The sequence below is a fragment of the Corvus moneduloides genome, chromosome 9 (assembly GCF_009650955.1).
Source record: "Corvus moneduloides isolate bCorMon1 chromosome 9, bCorMon1.pri, whole genome shotgun sequence".
Taxonomy (NCBI): domain Eukaryota; kingdom Metazoa; phylum Chordata; class Aves; order Passeriformes; family Corvidae; genus Corvus; species Corvus moneduloides.
In genome coordinates, this window is record NC_045484.1 from 18,528,374 (window position 1) to 18,547,182 (window position 18,809).

The window sequence follows — 18,809 nt, forward strand, 5'->3', positions numbered from 1 at the left end:
TCAAAGTCCTTGAAGTAATTTCTTCGATTTTGGAAGATGTACCATCTTCCATCTGGCTAATCATCACGAAGTAGAGGCCTTAGTTCTTGGTGTTTGGGGTTTTTTTGTGTTTTTTTTGTTTGTTTGTGTGTGTGAAATGGAGAACTGTACTTATGAACTGGGGAAAATTGCAACAAACTGGTAGAGCTACTGAATTTTCAGCCTTATTTCTTTGTACTTAGGGTACATTTGTTTGTTTTTCTATTTCACTTGAATGGGCAAGCAAGAGAGACATTCTCTGTGGTCCAGAAAGAGTATCTGCTCTTACCATTTGCAAACTAAGGGGGTAGGAAGTAAGGGGAAATGTCTTTTACATACATTGTAGCCTTCATACATTTTGCTCCCAGCAGCATTCTAACTGCATTTGATTTCCAAAGGCTGGCGTTTGGGTTAGTAGCACTACCAACGGTTTATGTGAATATATCCTTCCCCGTCTAACTAGACTCTATCCATAATACTTCATCCTTGTAGGATACGTGTGGCAGCAGTGGTGCAGTCAGTCTTGTCTGGCACATCTGATGGGCCTGACTCCTATAAAACTAATGCGAAAGAATGAGTGGACTTGGTGTCTCCAGTTTTCTTCCATGGTTGTTCTTTTTTGGTGGCTTTTGTTTGTTCATTCTTTTCTGTGGGGGGAGAGTAATCCATTTGAACAACAGAACTTTCCAAACCTTTTATTGTCAAATATCCTTTAGGGTCCACAGTCCATATACATGCACTGCGCTGTCAAATCAGAGCAATCTTTTCTTAATCTAAAATAATAATATGACAAAGAAAAGTCATCTTGGGAAGTGATGTTAGAAAACAATTTCTAATTGATATAAATTGACATTGTAAAAGAAAACAACCTCATTTAAGGAATATGAATGATTTCAGAATACTACAGAAAAAGCTGTTCCAGTAAAGGAAGTACCTTTTCTCTTTCCATCATTTCACTTAATATTTTATTTGGTTTAAAAATTGATCTATAAGATTGTAATGCTGGCCTCACCGAAAGCAAAAAGGTTTGATTTTAAAGCTCAAATCTCATTGGTCCAAGGCTGGAAGAGAATGGGAATCTTTTTTCTTATTGCAAATTATTAACTTCTTTAGCCTTCTTCTATGCTAGTGTCTTGTGTTGTGATCTTGACCTCTTAATTCTGCATTTGGAGAAACCATTGTCCTGGTTACAGTAGCTCATATCCCTGTTATATCTTTCCAGTCGCTGAGTCATTTTCTGTTTTTAGATTTTACTTCTTGTTAGCTTATTGTTATGACTAAATCCTACTGACTTTCTTCCCACGACTCTTGTCACTAAGTAAAGTGGGAAATAATGCATTCTTTTCTTAAAGCATATATCATGTCTTTGTCTTGCCACCCAAAACACAGGGAGAAAATACCTAGAAAGGGTTAAGAAAGAGATCTAAAAAGTGCTAGAGATAGGCTAAATGGGAAGGAGCTGCTGCTGCAGCCGGTCTTTCCCTGGTGTTTTACTGCCTGAAACTGTATCAGCTGTCAATTATTGATAGAAAAACCTATTTCTGGAGGGCTGATTCTTCAGATGCAACACTAATGGTAAGTGATTTCATTTTGCTACTTCTACTGCAGAATTATTTTACATCTGTTTCTATATCAGTGGGAGGTTCTGGTATGACTGTGTACTCTGCAGTATGTAATCTTGTCAGGTAAATCCATGATAAATAAACATTTTGCACTTTTATCAGGAATTGTATGCAGAACAATTTGATATATCATCCTGCCACGTGTTGCTGCAAAGGTTTTGCTTGTTTGTTTCTGATTTTTTGTTTGTATATTTTTTTTCACTATGATCCTCTCTTGCAGACTATGTTAATTGAAATCCACTGTTTTCAGTTTGAATGCTCATGCATTCTGTCCACCACATATATTTTGCAGTGAGTTCTTTTTCCGGGATTCTTGTTCCTTTTTAATATTTTTACGCTTTTTCTCATCCATCCTTGAGCTTGCAGTTTATCTTTCCTTATAACAGAGAACTAGATTCAGGAGCATCTACTGAATGCAGTAAACTGTGAACCGTTAGTTAGAAAAAATATGCTTGTGGAAAGCAGCATGAAGCATTTTCTGTGGCAGTATATCTATATATCACCTGCATAGTAATTCTTGTTCCTAAACATGTGAATCCTGCATGAGCTGTGAAATATGAAGTCCTGCCTCTGGACAGCCAAGCAATTCTGAAAGTGATACTTGAAGCTTGTAATCTTTGACAAGAAAGAGAGAAATTTGGCGTCAACTCAGTTAGTTTGATCTGTAATTTCTACTGTGGTGAAAATTTGATTTAAATGGACTCTAGTTTTGACATGGATGAGACCAGAGTCTGTGTCTTAATTATAGTTCTGAATTGTGTCATCAGCAGGTCTGTCCTGGAACAGAAACATCATGATATAAAGTCCACAAAAGTCAATAGAAATATCTGTATTTACTTCACTAGGTTGCAGAGAAAATCCTGTATGGTTGATCTCATCAAAACTATAGACTTGAAAAAAATTTTTAATTTCTGTATGTATCTTCAGAATGATGGAACTGGGAAATTTCCTTAAGAAAACTTTTTCTTCCTTTGAGCAAAGGAGCATAAAAATTGGGAAGAAATTTCATGTTGGTGAAGTAATTGAGAGTACTTCATCAATAGCCAACTATGAATGCCAGTTTATTCTCCTTTGTTTTCTGTTTGTGTGTCAGTTGTGATCTCCTCCATTCACATTTGTACTAACACTTTGAATAAAACTTTTTCTGAAAGATTTATTTTTCTGGTTATTAGGTGTGTTGTAACTTTTCCATACCTTTGGATTTAAAAATGCCTTTGACTCAGTTCAGTGTATTTCTTTTTTCCTCATCTGTGGTTATGAGGCACATATACTACTCTCTGGCTACAAATATTCTTCTATAGTGTGAAGGGTATGATATGCCTGAGACAGTCAGAAGCACAAAATATGTATGCTATAACATAGTAAGAAATTAATGTATTTGTTTCTTTAGAATATTTGAAAAGCAGTTAGCTTTGCAGCCAGCATGCATTTGACTATGTAAGTTTGTGCATTTCTTTTTCATTAAGAATGCCCCTTTAAAAAATTTAAGATTAAAGCAATAAAAAATAAAATTGGTCCTTGCTAAATGAATTAAATATCCCACTGCTCTAGCCTCTGGTTGAAGACTTTTATTTCAGAATACTTTTCAAGTGTAACTCTTAGCTCTTAATCTTAACCAACACTTTTTTTTTTAATTAAAAAAAAAAGTAAGAAAAAAAAGTAAGACACACACCAGAACCACTTACTTTTAAGTGTGGCTTTTTGGGACTTGACCAAGATGGATGAGGACAGGACTAACTGTGATACTGTTCCAAACTTGGAACACTGCTTCTGCTGTGTTTAAAGCAATGGAGGCAATAGTCATGCTTAGGGCCATTATCTCCTCAGATTTTGGAATTATTTTAAACTACATTAAAAGCTCTGGTGCTATTGTCAGTATGGGCTCTGCAGCTTAGAGGCAATGTGTGATTGCTCAATAAATAAACTGTTGAATACTACAGGAGTACCTCAGTAATGCTGTACTTAGCATTCAGAAAGTACATTATCCTGATCCTATGAGTTCAAGCAAATCCCAGAAAACTATTTTTTGGTAGGCTATTCTCATGTTTTAAGCAAAAATTAAAGATAGTGTGTATGAAGTCTGGGGCACTTCACTTTTCCCTTTTGTTTTGGGTATTCAAAATACTCAATTTAGGATCAATATTTAAGATATTATTTTTCTAGGCTTTGTGACTACATGCTGTATTTCTCTACAGGTGAGCAGTATTTACACAAAATATTTCTATAGTAGGATAATGGAGTCTCATCTCATTACTGATGAGGATAGTGACTACTGAGATCCCTTACAATGGTTAAAATTGTGTGACACAGAGGGTTTGGAGCCAATCCAGCCTTTAAGGGAATTTCTATAAATCAGGTCAATTCATTTAAAGAAGCTTCTGAGGGCCCACATCCTTTTGAAACTGCTTGATGTTTTCCTGTTTTGATTTGCAAAAATATTTCCAAATCAGTGGTACCCCACTGAGCCCCAAGTACTAAGCTGTGGGGAGGAAAACGTGTTTTTGTGAAATGTTTTGTGGCTGCTGGAGTTTCTGGTTATTTATCAGCTGTTTGCAAACTGTTGCAAGCACTGCATGTTGGCTGCAGTAGTCTCAGTGATATTGTAGGCCAACTGTGAATATTTCTGACTGTCACTTGTTCTTTACAGAATAGAAGTATATGACAGTCATTAAAATGTCAGAGGTCTACCAACACTCATACAAACATACAAGTATTGCCAGTGGAGCTGAGCAAATGATTTCACAGTTGGAAATGTCAGGATCATGTGATCAAGAATTTGGTGATTATGTTAGAGCACCTTTCTTGTACTTTCATGGTCAAGAAGTCTTTGAATAAATGTTTCTTGTGATTGCAAGAAACTTGTTTTTGGTGATTTATTCAAGATCTGATTATTGTCTTAACATTTGCACATTGGGTGCTGAAACTACAGGCTAATGTCTGCCAGTTTAAATTTCAGACTGCTGTGAGAGTGTCACCCTTGTTGCTAAACTAGAAAACATTGTTATGTGGCAGCATGTGAATTAGGATGATGTAATCTTCAATCAGAGTTGTCGTGGGCTGGGTGTGAGGACTGCAGCCCATGTCTAGTGATGCTGATGTGAATCTATGAATTGCAGGCCTATAAAATATGAGATGAAATGAGGCAGACCAACATGGGGCTGAGGCGTGGCTCTTGTGATACACAGAACTCTGTAGAAATTAATTTAACTATATTTGTGTTCTTGTGTTCCTGAGCTTGAGGTTGTTTTCACACTAAGCCAGCTTGAAGCAAGGGAGAGAGAATTTGATGTGTGAGGGGGAACCGTCTAAAGATATCTTTTTCTCTTTTTTTTCTTCCCCAAGATCCTTAGCAAATCTCTCCCCAAGGTCTATTTATAATATAATGAATCACTGCAAACATATCAGCTTCATTAAAGATTAGTGCTTTTTATACTAAGACAGCTCTGCTGATATATGTAAAATGTTAAATTGTCCTATCTTGTATCCCTAAGGCCTCTAGCTCTTACTAGAGAAATAAATCTTTTGAGAAGTAAATGATAGAAAAAGAAAGGAGTAGTATAATTCCAGCAGTGGTTAGTATGTGGTACACAATTTCAAGCACCCTGTGATAGCTGTTGGTGTGTGTTGAGGTGCCGTAATGAAAAGAAGGGATGGCGCACTGTGAAGTCAAAAGCAGAGCAGAGATGCTCCCAAAGGTGCCCCAACTCAAATTCCTCTTCTAACTCTTTCTTGTTTACCTTTCCCCCTACCAAACTCACAATATTGATGTCAGACCTCAATATTACTATAACACCAGTATCATTATGGCACATTATCATCTCTGTTTGATTCATTAGAGGCTGTGGCTGTCCCGCCACAGAGTGGCGGCCCTTAGTGTGTGTCAGTCCATCAGTGAGTGTGGCTTCTTGCACTCAGTCCTCAAGACAAAGCAAACAATGTCCTTGTGCTGTTTGGTTCAAAGGAATGCTTCATGTGAGGTGACAGGGGTCCAGCCCTACTATGGCCATGGGTATTGGCCACACAGCTGTTGCTTGCAGAGCTGATGTGGCTGATAGGCTCCAATGGTGTGGGTGTTTCTAGGCTGAAAATGCCTACAGCACACTGTTCTAAATGAAGGTGGAATGGTTGTATATATTTATATACAACCATTTCTTAAATACATATATATACACATTAAAAAATGGTTGTATATAATTATATATATATATATATATAAATATTAAACAATGGTTGCATATAATGGTTCTATAATAATTAGAGATTGGCTTCCATTCAGCAGTGTTGAGTGGAACTCCCTGAGATCAGGGGCTAGGAATACTTTATGTTCCAGAGTTAGTGAAATGTTGTCCTGCTGTCAGATTTATGGTGTTATTGACACTTACTGAAGTGGTGAACAGTAATACAAGAACTATGCATTGTCTCTGTTTTTTGCTGGCAGATAGTAGAATGTGAAATCTGATTTTTTTTAGCAGTAAGTGACAGAGATTTGTATTTTCTGAAATTTAGATTTCACTGTATAAAAGCACTGTTAGACTTGCTTGTTTGAGTAATTTTGTCAATATTTTTCCTTGCCATTACGAATGCTAAATAATATTTATTTAAAGTTCACATAATTTTATTTTTGAATTACTGATTTGTAAGTCATGCAGATTCTTTTCTCTTGTCTTGTCAATTAATATATTGTCTATGTTTTGCTGAACAAGTGAAGAGATTCAAGCCTTGACCTTTTATTTTACTGTAGTTTTCTAATTTGGTCTCACTTTCTTTGTTGGCCCTCTTTCAATATTCAAACCATAACTACGAAACTCTATAGTATTCAATTTGCTAACAGTCTGAAATATATTATCACATTAGAAAGGGCTTTTGAAGGGTGAGAATGAGCAAACAGATAGTCACATTGTGTGCTCTGCTATGAAAGTCACTTTGGAGATCATTTTTTAAACAGAAAATGAATCTTCAGATTTGAAAGATTTGACATTGATTTAAATTTGACCAATGATTTGAAGTTTCATTTTGGAAAATGGATGAACGCAAAAAGAAGCAATATTACTTCAAGATGCCACTGAAAATAAAAAAATTGCTTCTTTGCTCAGTTGTGATCTCTGTGAGTAGGAAAGTATTAATGCCTGTGAAACTGATGTGAAACTTCCACTATTTTAGCAGCTTCTAATACATTTCCTGTTTTCTGAAATCAGGGACTCTATACTTATCATTTCACAGATGTTTTGTGATACTAAACAATGAAAAATTTCAATCCAAAGTTCTGAAGTGCAAAGTCAGGAGAAGACCAAAGTAAAATCTCCCATGAACTAACACTGGAAAGCTCCTGGGGCTCTCTACCACTGTGTGTTGGTGAGCCTTGGAGCTGGCACTGAAGGGTCATCTCCTGGCTGGACTCCAGCGATTTAAGATAACACGCTGTAGCTTGGCTTGATCATTTGTTTTAGTGGCTTAGGGAAATCTTAGAAACTTTAGAAATGCTGGCCATTCGGATAAACTAGTTCAGACAATTGTTTTACAGAACTGCATGATTCTAAAAAAGTAAATCGTGGTATTTGTAGCTCGTGTCTGTCCATTTAGCAAATCAAACACCTGAGAACTCAGTACATTCACTTTATCTAAAAGAACTGCTGAATAAACGTCTCATGTCTTTGATGGTGGGAATGAGGGATGTTTAAATTAATAGACTTCATTTGACTGCAGAATATTTTGAATCAAACCCTAATTATATGCAATTTTAAGCCAGCTGACAGATAGCCTTTTAAAAACAAGCTTGTCACTTTGACATATCAAGCCTCAAAATGAGGATTACTTGTTGCATGTAGAATTTCTCTGTAAGAGTGAGAACTTGCCACTGACTTGTTCTTTGAGCATGTAACAATAAAACTGGTCACTATGCTTGCTTGTAGCTGGAACACTTCAACATACATTTTATAAGGACATATATTTAAAAAAAATCATGAAAGGGTGTGAGGCTTTTAGTTCTGTGATTTCATTACTGAAAATTGTTATTATCTTGCTGAGTGTGGTACTGAAATAGGCATTTTTCTCTATTATAATTTCTGTTGATTTCTTAATCTCATTTTGAATCTGCATTTTATATCTTAATTCCAGATCAACAGTAGATTATAGGTTTGCATAACTGTAATAAATAGCACACCTCTCACTACAGTGTATCCAGGCTTCCACATGCTAAGATCTAAGGGTAAATGACTTAATTGTTAGATTGAGAAAACGCAGAACTCAAAATGTTTGCTAGGTCAATGCTCTGAAAACTATGTCCACGTATTTCTTTTTCCTGTTTCTGGGAAATTTTTGTTATTTTAACTTTCCAGCTAATTGGAGAGTGAGGATTGCAGCACTGTGATGTTGTTCTTCCATACCTGTGGTCACCTGCCAAGTTCTGTAACTGTATCTCCAGTGTGTCTCCATTTCACTGCGAAAGCTCATTATGTCAGGGGCTTTGTGGGTTTCTCTCCAGCTACTCTGCATTTCCAGACACTTGTGACAGCACTGAGTAAATTGCACTAATGGGCTCAGAGGAAAGCAGTCTGCTAGTTTGAAAATCTGTTCTAAAATGTTCCACTGTTGATGAGTGATTACTTATCTGAACGCAAAGAATTCAGGAAATTACCCTGACAATCCATTTTTGTACAATTTCACCTTGGTATGTAAGATGTTAGTTGTTTTTGAGAGGTCTTGAAATACGTACCATGGCTTAAGATCTGAAGTCCTGTTTTCTCTTCATGTATGTAAAGTTAAGCACCTGTATAACCCTGGGCACCAGTAGTGTCACAATTGCTTAGAAGGAAGGAAGTTCACATTAAAAACAGCACACTGAGTGATGTGTGGAGCACAGAGTATTTTGTAGCAGGTGATTCTACCGTTCTTAGTGATTAAATCCATCAGATTAAATCCATTTTAAATGTGCATATGCAATCTAGTCTCTTTTCTCAGGGTGCACAGTTGTGGTTTTATAGTTACTGGTATGACCCAAACCAGGTTGAAGAATCTCATTGACCTGAGTTGTTTGGAAGCGATTCTCAAATTCCACTACTTTATTTTCAGTTTGAATTTGACTCTCCCTGCTCTTTTTTGATCTGATTAATTAAACCTTTTTCTGGGATGTTTACTGTTCAGGAAAAAAAAGGGGGTGGGGTCTAATGACATAAAATTGCTATTTAGAGATTAAAAATAACATTTTCAGGCCCAGATTGCATTAAGACATAAAGTGAAGGCTCATGAAAAGCAGAGGTCACTTGTGAGTAGTTTGGATAAAAAAACCCAGGAAATTAGAGAGGGATTTGGTAAAAATACCTACCTGTAATCTAGATCAGGAGAATATTTTTCAGGCAGTTTACTAACTTACTATGATACCCTTAATTTGTGTAACAGCATGAAATACTATTAATTTTTGAGTTTGTAGAATATATTACAACTTGGCAATGAATCATTCTTTTAACTGTAAACCACTTCTTTCCACTGTTCCCTGCTCTTTACCAAGGCCCTCTCATATCTTGCTCAGACTGTTCCTTTAAATGGACTTGAGCATCTGCTATGTTCTCTGTCTGTGTGCAACACTTCCCTCTCCAGCAAGAGTATCCTGCCTCTCCTGTCCCTGGAGGAAAAAAAGATCCTTCTTTCTTTTCTTTTTTGTTTGGTCTTCTGTGCCTTTCTAGGACAGGACTGTGTGCAATGTATCTCTCCTGCTGTCACTCTCACACCTTTGCCAGGCAGCTGTAAAGATAACATCTCATCAATTTTTTTTTCCCTGTAGAGCACTTTTAGTCAAAGTGCTTGTTTATATAAGAATGTGCTAACCTGATGAGGATGCATTGATTTCTTCTTCACAAGTCTTTCTCCACTTATATGTTAACCATTTTTGTTCCGCTACCCTTGAATCTGTACGGTTGAGCAACAGACCTTCACCAATTTATGTGTATCAGGATTTCAGGAGGGAAATGGTATCTGCAGCAGGAACTGCAATCCTTTTCTGCCTGAGTGTGAATTCAGAGATTTCTGACAGCTGACTTGCTCCAAAAGTCCCAGTTTGAAAATAGAATGCTTTCTTCTATGTTATTAAAAGCAATCTCTTAGAAACAGGTCTCTCAGGTAGATTACTAGTGAGATATGCCTCTACGTTGTTGTAGCTGAATGCGGGTTATAGGTTATGCTTATTTTATAAGTAAAAACTTGTCACAGGTATAAGAACTGACTCAGAATTTGATGTAATCACAACCTGACAGTGCTGCTGCTGTTATTGTGCATGATCTGGGTGAGTCCTGCAATAAGCTTTGCTCTGTAAGTGGCAGAGGCTGCCTGCAGAGCAGTCTGTGCTGCAGGTCTTTTCCTTCAGCTGTGCTCTGACCTGGGAGTAGGGCTTGGCAATAATAACAAATCAGGAGGTGTGAGCTAGAAGAAGGTGCCTGGCGAGGACCTGGGTCAGAGAACAAAGTAACTTTGGGATGATTTCTGCTGTATAGAATTAAAAAAGATGTGTAGGAGCTTGTGGTTGCCAGGGCCTGTGCACTGCCATGTTGCCTGTCAGTGCTCTGTCAGAGTGTGCTCTTCTCCTTCCTGCTCCCTCCTCTCAGCAGCAGCCCTGCATCTTATGTAAAATATTTTGGAAAACTAATGGTTTAGAACTGCTGGTGCTTTGGTATTCAGTGAAATGGTTGGTTGAAGATGGGCTACTGAAGAGAAGTGAGGCAGTTGTAAAACAATTTTGAATCATTGCATACTAGCTTAGGTCAGAATACAGTTTAACTTTATTGCTATGGGATGTTGCTTTTGAGAAGTTAAAATCCTAAAGTAAGTTTGAGTACAGAGTACAGTCCCATTATTTTGTTTTCCATACCGTTGAACTACTGATTTTCCTTAGAATAATCTTAAGGCGGCCATAAATTTTTACCATCAACTCATGTAATTGGGCTTAAAAGTTGACTGGTCACAGACCTTGAGTGTTGGTACTTGATATTTAGACCTTAAAGAGTATTCTTTTGAGAAGAATAGAATAGTGTCTATCTAAAAAAAAGCAGTAATTCAGCAGTGTGGTGCAGTTTGGAATTTTATGGTCCACCTTCAGAATATAGTGTATTATAGTAACTTTGGGGAGATAATTTTCTGTGATATTGTAAGATGAGTGAAAGCTCTATGAGCTGCTTGCTTTTTATTAGCATATCATAGCTTGTAAATCATGCTATATTAGTAAAGGGCTGGCGTTTCTCACAGGGCAATGTTAGTCCTCTTAACATTCTTCCAAATTTATTAAAAGTTTTTAGTCAGTACAGCAAAGAAATAACTACCAGGCATTTTTGTACATTCACAGAAGTCCTTAACTGGCTAACAGACATACTTCAGTATTATTCCCAGGAACTAAACATGTCTTGTACTCTGGTGGTGTTCTTAGCCTGAGAAACAGATAACATGCAATAGCCAGTGAGTCACTGTGCCCAGCACTGCTTTTCCTTCACAGCGGTTTTAAGGAGGACGAATGCTTTGCTTTCCCAACTCTGTTTCTAATTTTAGTATGCCAGCAGGCTTGAGGACTTTCAGGCCACCTTCTCAGATAATGTCATCCAAAATATTCAAACTTCAAAATGGCTGGGTGTTACTGCTGTGCTGTCTGACATTGTGTATACAACATCTCCTATTCTTTGTGGAAAAATACACAGGGGCACTAAATGAACACGAGGGAGAGTTGGTTGTCTTGTTACAAAGCAGATTTTGGCTCCTTATACATTTGTGACAGTCATAAAAGAACTATAATCTGTTCTTTTTATCCTTTTGCATTACTGGGCTGTTAAGGGTAAATATCTGTCTTGAAAGGAAGTTAGATCTTGCAGCACAAAATATTTGTTTTTATATTTTCTTAAAAGGCAGGTTACTTACCCAGAACATATGTACATCTCTTTCTCCTCTTTTGTGTGTACACACACAGATGAAGAAAAAATGTGGATTTATAAGTAATGTTTTGGTAATTTTGTTAATGCACATCTTGTCCAGTCTTATGACCAAATATATTACGCGTCATAGGTCATGGCTGAATTTGACTTTGCTGTAATTTTCTGCTATTTAGAGTAGAAGAAATTCCTTGAGCTCTCTATAAAGCTGTTTTAAATAAGTCTTGCAATCACCAAAAGCATCAATATAAACTGATCTAAAGCTAGTGTGAGGAACTTTAGCTACACATTACTTCAGAAAAGAAGTTAAAGCATTTAAAAGTCAGTAACATATTATATATGTTTTGAAAACTTGTAAATTTGAGGCAGCCTGCCAAAGACAGCATTTGTTTCCTTGCAGACTTTGGTATAACAGTGCTGCATGCCTGAAGTCATGTAGCAGTGTGTTTAGAAGTGATTTATTCCTGAGGTTTTTTCCCTAATATTTTAATCCATTGTTCTTATGTGCTTAAGCTGGACCTAAAAATCTTTTTTAATATGTGTGATTTTTCATGTAGTGCTGTATGCATGAGGGAAAAAAAGAAAAAGGAATTTCGTGTGAGTGTAGATGTAAAAAATAGCCTTTTTATGTAAATAAATGCTCACTTTAAAAACTGAAAATTGATGTGTTTGCCAACCCAAAATGTCTTCAAATTATATTTGTTGTGTTATGACGTGGTCATGAAACTGCAGCCATGTTACCACATGGTTGTTGGACAACTGCTTTAAAAAAACATTGAAAAGTGAAAAAGAGGAAACAGATTATTAGTGTGATTTCAGTTATTTCCCATTTGGTACTGAAAACCTGTCATACAGAGTGTCTGATTTTAATTTTTTACTTAAAACATGGTTTAAAATGACTATAAATTATTTGAGCTTTGTGGAGATAGAAAGTGGAAGTATTGATTGGAAGTATTTTCATGTCCAAAATGTCCCATACCCAAATCAGAAAAACAGGTAATATAATTTACTTTTGAAAATTAACACTGCAAAATGATGTTGCCCAGAAAGAAAATAATCAAACTGCAATAAATAAAGTTTTGTATTTACAATAGCTTCATCAATCTTCTAAAACAAGCAATTCTTTATACATGTTATTAAAAGTGTTTTCATATTTAGTTTCCTGCTATTTACTTTTTTTTTTCAGGATTTCTCTATGACAAAGTCTCTCTTTCCATTTTTTTAAACCCAGGTATCTATCCATTCCAGATCTAATATTTTCTACAACCAGAGACTGAAATGGCATGACTGGAGTTTTAAGTAATTTGGCTTTGACAGTTTCACCACTTACTGAGAACTTGGAACAGAATTTGAACTCTATTTCTGCACTATCCTAGATTATAATGCCATCCTTTCCTAATGAGGGAGGTATGCTAGTCTTGGATTTTTATATACCCTATGAATTATTCAGTATACCTGTACATATAAGTTGTGATGAAGTATGTATTTTTAGTTAATTCGTATATTATTTGTATATTATTATTTGTGTATTATTTGTATTTTATTATTTGAGATATAAAAATGTTGATAGTTGCAACATTATTTTTCAAAGATAACCATGGAACTGCTCCTCTGACTTTGAGTTCGGAACTACCCTATCAGAGCACAATTAAAAGAAAAGTCAGAAAGAAGAAGAAGAATGGAGTCATCACTGCAAATATTGCTGGCACAAAATATGAAATTGGTAGGAAGCTGCATATTTTGTTTTCATCCTAATAGCCTTTGATGTGAGAGAATTACTGATTAATGGAGTGAATTAATGGACTTTGCATCAAGCTGACAGTGAGACATTTCTGAAGGAGTTTATTTTGTAAGAAATCTGGGGTTTTCTTGTAACACTGAATTCATAGCTTTGAATACTGTGCATCTATTAACCCCCATTTATTACTCATTAATTCCCATTTGTTACTCATATTAATCCCTGTTTGTTACCTTGAAATGTAAAAACTTAAGTAATCAAGAAGGCTGTGGAAGAACCTTCTAAATACGTGTTATGTATCTGTTTGGAAGTTTACTTAAAGCCTTGAAAGATGAGCAGTGTGAATTCAGTGTTAAATATTCCAATTATTATACAGAGGCTTCTCAAGAAAATCTGTTAATGTTTTGTATTTTCATGCTTGATACTAAAATCTTTCTTTCCTAGAATCAGTCATGCATTGCACATAATCAGTCTTTTTTTTTTTTAAATTAAAATAATGCATGCATTTGCTTTTGTAACACTGTACCTTGTCTAAGGAGGCATTTTTGTCCCTATCTGCAGTGACACTTACAGTCATCACTGTTTTAAAATTAACTTAGGGCATAACCAAGATTAAATCTAACTGCTGTACAAGAGGATTTTTGCAGGATGTTTGGGGAATATGTTGAAGCTCTTTGCAGTTCCCATCAGTGGTTGCGCTGATTCCTGCCTCACTATAAGGTGCTGTAACATTGTAATGGCAGGTTTGCAATAGACTGATGGAAATATTGCAAGATAAATAGCTTGCCATGCTAACATTGTTCTCAGACAAAGGATTCTATATCAGAAGTGTTTAGAATCTTAATTGATTTTTTAAATGTTGAAAATTAATCTATTTAGGAGATTCAAAATAGTCCCTAAATGTGTGGTTTCTCCATAGTACGTGTAGTAATACAAGAAATGGGATTTGTGAAAACGCGTGATGAGGATGAAACAGCAAATCTTATCTGGAGTGATTGTGCTGTGCAGCAAGAGAAGATTGCTGAGCTGCGAAACTATCAGGTACAGTGGTGGTTAAGATTTTTGACTTGTTTCAGTAAACTGCTTCACTTTGAAATGCTCAGTAATTGTCAGTAACTGCTCAGTTCCTCCTTTTATGTGGAGGGGAAAAAAAACCCACACAAACAACAACCAAGCAGGCTGCATTAAGGCTGTACCACGGCATAGCTTAAAATCCTGTTCTCTTTTCCAGAATTGTTTGTTCATACCACTTGGAGTCTGGTATGTAAATATTTGGGACTTTTCTTTCAGGCTTTTTTCTGCCAGTTGAGTATTGTGAATAACCAGTTTAAAAGAAGATGGAAAACATCATTTATAAGTTTCTCGTAAGCTTTTAAGCATTAAGTTAACAACCAGAGCTTTCTCCACAGTTCTGTGAATAAATATTTTGGTTTTTTACCATTACCTTCTGTTTGATAGCTTTGTGAATAAAAGTATGATAGTCTCATGTATGAAATTAAATCAATGGGCACTTATATTGATAGAAGAGAATACAACTTACAGCATCTTTAGCATTGCTAAGAATATGTAGTATAGTGCAAGATATTACCTTAAATAATTTAGATGTAACACTAAGTATGTTTGCCTGAGCATGCAGTTGAATGTTTTAAATTATTGTGTTAGGTATGCCAGAAAAATGAAAAAGTTTCAATTAATTTTTTTTTCTACTTCCTCAGAGAATCAACCATTTTCCAGGGATGGGAGAGATATGCAGAAAGGATTTTCTGGCAAGAAACATGACTAAGTAATATTTCATTTAATATTAAGAGGTTTTCCAGCTGTAGTATTTAATGCCGTAATATACAGAACTATTTCTTGTGAGGCTTGTTTATTTTTTCTAAGAAACTATGAGAGGACCAAGAGTAATTTCCAAAGTTCTGTAATAACTTTAGCTTTGGTCCTGGATCTGTAGTATTTGGAGTGGGCTACTTTATTTCTCCAATTGACTTCAGTGGAAAATTATGTAGGTTCACTTCTCTGTCTACGCATTGCAGAACGTAGGTGAGTCTTGAATTATTGTACAATAAACCCAATACATTATACACCCAGGTATATATCCCATAATGGTAGAACGGAAAAAATAACTGTGTGTGGCTGGATAGTGCATCTGGACTATCCTGTGCAATGTGCTCTAGAATAAGCCTGCTTCAGCTGGGAGGTTGGACCAGATGACCCACTGAAGTCCCTTCCAACCTGACCAATTCTGTGATATTATTTCTTTAAAATAATTAAGGGCTATACTTTTGTGTATATCAAATTTAAAAAATGTGAAACATCTTACTGTTTATATAAGAAATTAGTCAGTGAGGTTCATTTGTCTAATTACAAATTCTCCTCACTCTAGTGGAATAACTGGGTTCTGAGGATTATCCTAGCTGAGAATCTGTGAGTAAGATTTGTAAGAAAACAATACTAAATAATAATCTGATATCCTGGTAGTAAGGAAAGGTTTGAGGGTAAATATATGTCAATATTTTTTTCTAATCTTAATTAGTTTGTAGAGCAATTATTGATAGAGTTAATCTTTTGGCCCCCAACCTTACTTACGCTGCATTAACTGCTAACAGAACAGAATTTGTTTTCATAAGAATGTAATTAATGTGATATCTCCTCTCTCTCTCTCCCTCTCCCTATTTCAATCTCTTTCTCTTTCCTTTTCTGTTTTGTAACTAGAACACATGTAGAATGTATGCAACTATTATGATGCAAATATTGTGTGCTGTGGTGTCGATGTCCTACATGTGGACCAGAGCTCGCCTGTGTCAGTGGTGCTGCACAAGCACTTCTCACTGCCCCTGTCAGACTCAAAGTAAAAACACAGAGCTAGCACATGGAGGCAAACAGCTGAGGTCTTGGAAACAGTCAGTCAGCTTGGTACACAGTGGTACCCATGTGTATTGCTACAGTTCTGTGCTCTTTTTTTAAAAATATGGAAAATGGACAGAAGGCTCTTGTTACCATACACACATTCTTTCAAATACAGTCTGATTATACCTCTCTCAACCTACTGAATTCTGAGTTTGAAACACAGTTTAAAGTTATTCAATACTGAGATTGCAGATATAGATAAGATGGGAATAATTTCTCTTATACTATAACTCTGGGTCAAACATCTCTGTTGTGTCTTCACTTAGTAGATATAGCAGGGCTTCATCAGTCAGTTTTTTCTCTCAATACTGGCCTCACAACTCAATATTTAGTATTCATACTTTATAAAAATCAACATGATATGCCTTGAGACTGCTTGTGAAATCATAAGTCAGTGGGGATACGTGATTGAGCAGGCTCTTGCCTGTAGAATGCAGGATTTTGTTTCCTACAGCTCTTGTTCTGTCTTAAAATTTGAATGTGCAGAAATACTAATTCTCTTGTCTTGCTTTACTGCTGCATGCCATCTTTGCGATTCCCATTACTGACTCTGCTGATTACTGTCATTGAGAGATAATGAAACTATCTTGAGAACTGGTACAGAGTAGACTTTTTTATCTTTTACTTCTTTGTTTGTTGTACTTATTTCACCCTTCCGTTTTATGCAAGTTGTTGGGAATGAAGAAAAAAGAACAAATCTACCTTACTTTGAGAGGAAAATACTATTCAGGAGGTAATACACTTCAGGAGTTCTTTTTGCAAGCAATATCCAGGCACTCTGGATCACAGGGCAATGTGCTTTTCACATGCAGGAGGGTGGAAGGGAGCAGTGTAATATGTAACATGTAATACGAAGGAAGACAACTCAGCAGAGAAAGTGTAGGAACACAGAATAATGGAACAGATGAAAAGTGGAATGTAATTGAGAAAAAAAGGTAGGCATGAGCATCATTTTCAAGGATAGTAATCAGAACACAGAAAAGAAAAAAAGTAACAATAGAAGTGCCATTGTAGGGCCAACTAGATCTTAAGAGACTGTTGAGAAGTGTCTCTTAGATGAGAGCTCCCCATGTGAAGGATAAGTGTGGTTGCAAAATGAATTCAGTAAGTGGCGGAGAAGGTGCGCAGGATAAATGGGAAGGGACACAGATCCATCTGTGAGATTTATTTTTTCCAGTACCTTTGTTGATTGTATTTAAAAGGTTCATGAAGTGATCATGGGCCAAGAATCATTATCATTCATACATACCCACTAACTTTTCATACTTGAAAAGTCAGAGGATTTTGAAATGTAGGCAGTGGAATATGTGTTATTAGACTGATGAGTTGTCCCTTTAGTAAGCTATGTTTTGTTCAACGCCTTTGATTCTTCTGTACAGAAAGCACTCTGAGATCAAGAGCACAGTCTGACCACATCTGTGAGCTAAAATAATTCTCAGAAGAACAATAATTTGCTATTTATTTCTCAGGCTTCCTGATAAGGACAGCAAAGGCTAAAGGATAGAGCAGCACAGTGAGAAAGTGGTTACTCACAGTAGTGTACAGCCCATGTGCTGAAAATAGGGCTATTGTAATGGAATAGGCCTTGATTCCACAGGCTACTTGATGATGTTCCTAAGCCCTTTCTGAATAGGGCCTTGCAGGGAAAGAACAGAGCTGAATTCTTTTTTGAAAGTTTTAGTGAGCCCCAGAACCTATAAACAATGCTGAAGTATTCCACTTCATATTATTAAGTGTTTGTAATCTACCCAGTTATGCATTATAAAGAAAAGGCATGTAGAACTGATATACTTGCAGTCACAAAATAATATCAGTATATCAGGAATTCAATGAGTAGGGAGTGCGAGTATGGAAACCTTGAGTAAGTTAAATGGCAGGTCTCTAGCCTGTAACAGAATGCATATGATAAATAATCTGTAGAGGGATTTAAACTAACACAGAAATTGCTTTTTGCCTAAAAATAGGATAATTTCTGCCTAGATAAGCTAGTCAGTTGGCAAAGTAATAACATTTGTAAACACAGAGCAGATGGAGAGCAGTTTAACAATATGAATGAATCAGGAGTTTTAATATCTACTTATGTTTTTAAAGTTTTCCTGAGTCTTTAGTGGCTTTCATCAAACTAGGTTTGTAAGAATAATAGTTAAAATGAAGCTGCAGAAGCACTGAACCTAATGCAGTACTGCTGTTGCTATTGTGGTTTCTTCAGCCTGTTTGTTGGGTAGTTGGCTACACAGTTTGGTGACAGCATATCCATTATACCAGTAGGGCTTGGCTACAGTCCTAGCCCTACACATGTGGCTGACAGCTCTTTTTTTTCCTTTAGTATTTTTAGCCACTTAAAGAAAAAGTATCTGCCCAGGAGTGTTATGTAAGCTCATAGTAGAAATGAAAAATGGAAATTATATTGCCTCTTTTACACATTAGTTATGCTGATGATACTAGTATTCAATACAAAAGGAGAAATATACCTAAATCTGTATTTCTTTAAAAAGTATCCAACTCTGCCATAGTGGCATTAAAAAAAAAAAAAAAAAAAAATCAAAGTTGGGTAACTTCCTGCGTCAGTTAATTTCTTTTTAAACTTCCAGTTGCTTTCTGTTGCTCTGTGGATATTTGCAT

General features: G+C 36.1%; 1 protein-coding gene across 8 annotated transcripts in view; it reads left to right on the plus strand.

Annotated features, from left to right (window-relative positions):
* TTLL7 (tubulin tyrosine ligase like 7) overlaps window positions 1-18,809 on the plus strand; it is a 65,628-nt gene that overhangs the window by 6,526 nt on the left and 40,293 nt on the right. For 5 of the 8 annotated variants that reach the window (XR_004241703.1, XM_032117425.1, XM_032117422.1 and 2 more), the window contains 4 exons: window positions 12,774-12,949; window positions 13,134-13,265; window positions 14,200-14,321; window positions 14,996-15,063. Coding sequence is in view for 6 of the 8 variants with exons in the window: in XM_032117425.1 (XP_031973316.1) it covers window positions 12,925-12,949; window positions 13,134-13,265; window positions 14,200-14,321; window positions 14,996-15,063 (347 nt within the window). In the remaining 2 variants the exon portion in view is untranslated. Of the gene's footprint in view, window positions 1-1,490; window positions 1,594-12,773; window positions 12,950-13,133; window positions 13,266-14,199; window positions 14,322-14,995; window positions 15,064-15,085; window positions 16,785-18,809 lie in introns of those variants that run through there. The other 3 variants (XM_032117423.1, XM_032117427.1, XM_032117428.1) reach the window with 3 other exon arrangements.